This window comes from Vitis riparia, chromosome 15 (assembly GCF_004353265.1).
Source record: "Vitis riparia cultivar Riparia Gloire de Montpellier isolate 1030 chromosome 15, EGFV_Vit.rip_1.0, whole genome shotgun sequence".
Taxonomy (NCBI): Eukaryota; Viridiplantae; Streptophyta; class Magnoliopsida; order Vitales; family Vitaceae; genus Vitis; species Vitis riparia.
Genome location: NC_048445.1, coordinates 7669816 through 7676474, shown reverse-complemented (window position 1 = coordinate 7676474; position 6659 = coordinate 7669816). Strand labels below are relative to the sequence as shown.

Sequence of the window (6659 nt, the reverse complement as noted above, 5' to 3'; positions counted from 1 at the left end):
ATTCCTTATTAATCTTTCAAAAAATGTTTATAAATAGGTTTTTAATTCTCTAATTAAAAAAAAAAAGAAGGTATTTTTCCTTACCTCCAGCCTCCTTATATTTTCTGTCTGGATGAATTCTTATGCCATATTCGGTTTAAGGAAATATTAAAAAATATATATTTATATTTAATTTTACTATAAAAAATAATTAATTAGAAACTTATGTATTATTAAATTATATATTTTTTATATAAAAGAATTAAATTAAATAAAATGAGTTTGAAGTGGTATATAAAAATAATTTTTTATTTTATTTATTTATATATATATATATATATTTTTCTATTTTTTTATTTTTACATTTTCCTTCAATTTTTTCCAAACTAAACACAATATTTAAGTTTCAATAACCTTGTTTTCTTAGGCCTAATAAATTAATTTTGGTAACAACCCACTTAAATTTAATTTGATTTATGTTGGTATATTTATTGAAACCTTCTTACATAAAAGTTATTATTATTTTTTATTTTAAAAATAGAAAATAGAAAGTTTGTTTAAATGAATATTAAATTAAGGTTACATATTATATATATATATATATATATATATATATATATATATAATAATAATTTCACAATAATTAGAAAAGAATTTTCAATTTTCAAATTTCCACTGGGCATGGCTATTTTTGCATCTTAAAAATTATTTATGATATAGTTTTGAGAAATTTTGTTAGAATTTGAATGATGAGGTAATGGGACAATTAATTTCAATTATGTGAGAGAGTATTAAATGGTCCCAACATTTAAAGTGAAAAGAAATGAAATCAAGATTGGAACTATTTTTGGAAAAAAAGTTATTTTAGATTTTAGTGGTAGAAAATAGTAAAAAAAGTGAAGGGCAGGGGCCCAGCCCCCTGTGTCACATTCAAATTAGTTGTCCTATGGTTTGGAAAATCAAAATTGACGGCTTCTGGTCCTACAATATCTTTGAATTAAATCTTTACAATTAATTCAATTCGGTGACATTATTTATTTATTTATTTTTAGGGAGAAATTGTTAGAATTATGAGTATTTTCAATTTTTTTTTCCATGATTTATGCTTCTGACAATGATTGAAGCATTTCATGATTTGATACTAATTTATGAGAGGCTGACATATACTTGGGCCCTCACTTTTAAGTTTTTTCTTTCTCTTTTTTTCTTTTTTGCCTTTTTTTTTTCCTGATTTTTGTCATGTGGAAGAAAAAGAAAATGGGTGAAGTGTTTTTTTTTTTTAAAATAAAAAAAATAAAAAATAGATATATGATGTGGGTTTAGAAAGTTTAAAAGTATTTAGAGTACGGTGATTTTAGAAAGCGTTTTTAATATTTTTAATACTTGAAAAAAATTATTATTCAAGTGTTAGAAAAACTAGAAATATTTTATAAAATCATTATTAAATACATTCTTAATATTTTGAATTTTTTAAATGAAAGGGTAAGAAAAGTAAAATAGAAAGGAGAAATAAAAATAAAAATAGATTTAAATTTTATTTAATTTTAATTATATTTAATTTAATTTTCATATTTTTTGTATTAAAATCAAATATGAAATATTATTTTTTTATTACTTTTTTTTTCTTTCTTAATACTTTTGTTGAAACAAAACTAATATAAGTGTTAGTTTTTTTAATAAAAAAATAAAAAATGGTGATAACTTTAATGCAAGAAATATAGACTTAAATATTACTTTTAAAATTTTATAATTTAATATTGAAACCTTATTATTTTAAATAATTAAAAAAATCATTATCATTCAATTATAATCCTCTAAAACTTCTTATATCTTGTATAAAAATTATTATTATTTTATATTTTAAAGTATAAAAAATAGAAAGTGTACTTCAATGAACTTTGATGTCCCACATCGAATAGAGAAAAAAGTTTCTAACACTATATAAATATGAATTTCTTTCAATCTTATAAATGTATTTTTAAGTTGTAAAGACTTTTTTGAACTTAAAATGAATAATATTTACGTGGTATCAAAACTAACCTCGTGTAGGGATTTGATTAATATTTTCCATAAAAATGTTACATGCACTAAAAATATTCTTATCATAACCACCTCTATTTTTAGTTATTTATAGATATTTGGAATAATTAGATGAATTATTATTAATCTTACGTATAAATTGTAAATTATATTTCTCTTTTTAATCTTTTAAGGGAATATCTTATAAAGATTTCCTTGCCGGTGGGAATTGATTGGCAAAATTCTAGTTTGGTGGGTTTCTAATTCCGCGGGTAAATACCAATGGGCCAATATTATTTATAAATGATAAAAAAAGGGATAAAATCGTCTTAACATCAACGGTAAATTCTATGTAATATTAAAAATTATAAAATTGTATAATGCATCATTATTATTATTATTAATTTCGCAAAAGCAGTTCTAATAAATTATACAATAAATTGCAAAACCCTCCATTTTCACTCTCATTGCCTTTATAATTTTTACTCATTTTTTTTTAAATTTTAATCAATTGTACAATATTACGATCCGAGATAGAATAAATTATTTATTGTTGTTTTTACATAATAGTGAAGCCTGTTATTTAATCAAAATGTCAAGAAAAATGATTTTTTATAATAAGTTTATTATAAAGAAAAAATCAAAAGAAAATAAATAAATTTGAAATAACATATAAAAATTAATTTTTTTTCTTTTTTTTTAGAAAAAAAAATAGAAATATAATAATTTATGATTTCTTTTTTAAAGTAATTACGGGGAACTTGGTGGTACTACTCATTTTTCAATTCTATAATGGGCTAGGTCTTATAGATGACTAAAATATCTAACTAAAAGGGAGGGACAACTTCCAGACAAGGGCATCTACTATGTGACGTATCTCCTAAACCTACACTTCTAGCCCTCCTCAAAAACATGCCCGATGTCTTTATATTTTATGATGACTATTATGGTTAGTTTTGACTATTTATGACTTTTGCCTCCAAGGCTCCAACTATATAACTATTGGATTGAAGCTTTGATGCTTTCTACCACCTTCCCTACCATAAAGGTTGATTTCTAGAAGGAGATAAGAGCAAGTAACTCTAAGGAGACCTTTCCACCCATTAACTAAAATTAGTGTAGGAATAAGTTGAATTTGTCAAAATCCAGACTCCATATCAAATTTTGAGAAAATTAAGTTTTATGAGTTTATTCTAATTGACACAGATTTTATAGAAATTTCTCACTTTCAGAATAAAAGTTTTACAAAAATTTGTTATTCAAAATGCAAAATTTTCAAAGTGCTTACTCACAAAATGTGGGGTCAGTCTCCTGCTTTGGATGCATCAACCAAGGGTGTGTCATATTTCTCCTTTCATTTCCTTCTAAATTTTAAATCCACTATGCCCATTTGAAGTCTAAGGAGTGAAGTATCTTTGCATGAAGTAAATTTAAATCACCCATATGATTCTACGACCTCGTTTCCCTCCTTCTTTGCTCGAGTTGAGGCTCGTCGAGATAAGAAATGATTTTGAACTTGTTGTCATTGCGGTTTCTCATTGCTTAAAACGTCATGGAATATGTTACAAAATGTGGCTTCCCATGACTCGATCTTGGTCTACTAAAAAAGTAAGACTTTGAAGGTTGTATTAAGTACATAACGACTCACGTAGGTACTCTAAATTCAATACCTATTTAATGCTTTCATTTGCTTTTGGTCAATGACTAAATTTTCAAGGCATCAATACTTGCCAACCATTTGATGCATTATACCATAAACCTCATGAAAAACATGTAGAATTTATACTCTCGCCATATGCTACAATGGTAGTCTGCCTGGTTGGGGACCCGATGCCTTTCGAACACAAACATTCATTGCACACACGTTGATGTAAAACATGGGAGAAGAAGTAAAAGAACCTAGCATGTAGTAATTGTTTTTTAAAACAAATTTTTATTTTTAGAAAATAAAAAAAGCAATTCAAAAACAAGTTTGATATAGTTTAAATAGGAAATGGTATTTTCAAAACTTGTTCTATAAAAGTTGTTGAAATTTTTTTTCTTAATTGAAAATTCAGCAACGATCGTAAATACTAATCAAAGTTGTTCAATTGAAACTGCAAAACGTAATTCACATTCATATGAATATTCACTAGAAGAAAAAAATAATTAATTAAAATTTAAAAGATTGTTTTGAGATTTTAATTTTGTAACAAAATTTTATTATGGAAAATAATTAAAAAGGATTTTTTAGGATGTGGATTTGAATTTCTCTTGAGGATATGATCAATGATTCACCTTCATTCCAATTTGTGGTAGGGTGTATTAATTGTACTTTTATAGAAATACTAATGAGTTTAACAATTACTATAAAAAGCTCACCAATAAATGATTATTAGAATCCTCTTTAAGATGGTTCATTCCAACCCCATCCCCATCCCCAAGTCACTTCACTTCAAAGATGAAGAATCAAATTATTCTCATTAGAAAAAATTCCCTACCAAACACAAAATGTAATTAGAAAAAAAAAAAAATTAAAAAATGTATTCTTTTTTGCCCCATTCATGGAACAAGCGAAAGATATGGTTATGAGTTAAAGGAGGCCCAAACAGATCCTCTCTCTCTCTCATGTGGAGGTGGGAATTCTTAAACATAAAGCTGATTATTTAAAGTGCCATGACCCCACATCATGCTTATCAGCTTCATTCCCTACTGTCCTTCCCATTCACACACTATCTCCCACCTCCCAACCAATCCTCAACCTCTGATTAGAGGACCGCCTTCCAATCATGGGGTAATCAAATCCTTCCAAATTTTGATGGGCTTGATTTGTCGAGGTCTGATGACTCGATTGACTTGCTTTTCTGATGGACGGTGCAGATCTTTAGTTTGCACGCATGGATAGCACTGTATCATATTCCCCAAACCCCCCTCTAATCTTAATTATAGTGCAGCAGACATTGATTAAAGGTAAACTAAATTGTACAGTACCTTCCATGGGTAAAATCCCCGGAATGCCCTCATATAACGCTTTAATTACAAGTGCGGCCTACCACGAAACGACAAAAATGGTACGAAGTTGACCGATTTTTCCCTTTTAAAGACTCCATTACTTTCACCTTTTTTAACACTTTACTCTCCCCTAGGCGCCCAACCCCCCTCTCATCGTCAGCGAGTGCAGTCACGCCCCACCTCCCATTCCCACACGGAGTACACGCTCCTCGGGGCGCGTGGGAAGGCAACCTCGACCTTCCAAAATTTATCCGGATGAAAAAACCGGAGGAGGACAAGGGGAGGGGGAAATTAGGCAAGGGAGGGGTAGGGGTAAAATGGTCATATCACAATTAAAAAAATTCAACCGAGTTCCAAAATTTTAAGGTTCACATCTCTTTTTCCCTAACTGAAAACGACTGCAAGCAACCTGTGGTCTACCTGTAGTGTATATCTCTTATTATTAATAATATTTATTTATAAATAAATAAATAAATATTTATAAATATAAATATGAGTTATGAAATTTATACACACCGACTCAAACCACACATCTTATTTAATTGATAGCGCTTGGAGTCTCACTCCTCTCCTTGTCCGTTTGAGTTGTTTGGAGGTTTCAGCCATGGTGGATTTTCAAACTGCTACTGTATGTTGCATGTGCGGCGACGTCGGATTCTCCGATAAGCTTTTCCGGTGTCACAAATGCCGGAACCGCTTCCAACATTCGTATGGATTGATAATTCCTTCATCCTCTTATCATCATATGCATTTTCGCATACATCATGATCATGTAATGGGCTCGTATGTAGCTGGTGGTGGATGGATGAATTGTATTCATGGGTGATCACAGGTGGGATTGGTATTTCATATATATTGAAAGAAACACCAACCCAACAACACAACAACCACCGCCATCATCATCATCATGGGTGCCATAATGATATTTTACAAGGAACATCATCCCGACATCCTGGGATGTCTGCTACATACAGGCTACAGGCTAGAGCAGTCCATGATCGTCTTTTATTGTTAGGGGGTATTATTTTATGGGAATTGAATTATGGTTGAATTTGTGTTGATTTTGGCAGGTATTGCAGCAACTACTACAGCGAATCATCGGAGCGGATGGAAGTGTGTGATTGGTGCCAAACGGAAGAAAGAAGCGCAACAAGGCACGGGAGCTCATCGAAGAAATCGGTTGGGGGGCTGGAGGCAGGAGTGACGAGCAGATCCGAGTACTCCGGGGACAAAATCAAGCAGCATGATCGGGAGGAGAGCGGGGAGAAGGGGAAGAACCCTAGCGGGGCGCCGTCGCCCAGGCCCACCACTCGAAGGTACAAGCTTCTCAAGGATGTAATGTGTTAATAGACCATGTCACAAAGAGGGTTGTGTTCATACTAGTAATGTTAACAGTAAGTTGTCTTGTGTTTCGTTTTTATCGATCAAAGCTCTGGGTTTTTAAGCAAGTTGTTGAATAATAATATTAATAATAAAACTTTTCTCAATCTCAAGTTTTTAATTTCTTTTGTCTTATTTCCATGTTGGGTCTTCTAACATACAATTGATTTGAACATATAGACTAATACTCTAGAGTTTAGAGATAGAGATTTGCATGAAATAGTGAGAAAGTACAATAATATTAATAATATAATTTATAGGTAGGATTGTAGGAAAAGGGCGGGGTAGAT

The 6659-nt window shown here is 30.2% G+C and overlaps 1 protein-coding gene across 1 annotated transcript; it reads left to right on the top strand.

The window, feature by feature from the left end:
- Positions 1-5521: 5521 nt before the first annotated feature.
- Positions 5522-6490, top strand: LOC117932397. Its single transcript, XM_034853641.1, has 2 exons — positions 5522-5697; positions 6060-6490. Exons 1-2 carry the CDS (start codon positions 5594-5596, stop codon positions 6334-6336), a joined length of 381 nt encoding a protein of 126 aa, XP_034709532.1. The 5' UTR covers positions 5522-5593; the 3' UTR covers positions 6337-6490.
- Positions 6491-6659: the final 169 nt, after the last annotated feature.

Excerpts from the sequence above, each read along its gene's own strand:
- LOC117932397 (XM_034853641.1), top strand. The coding sequence starts at position 5,594 with ATGGTGGATTTTCAAACTGCTACTGTATGTTGCATGTGCGGCGACGTC. Across the intron at positions 5,698-6,059 it reads CGGAACCGCTTCCAACATTC|GTATTGCAGCAACTACTACA; the intron begins GTATGGATTGAT and ends TGATTTTGGCAG.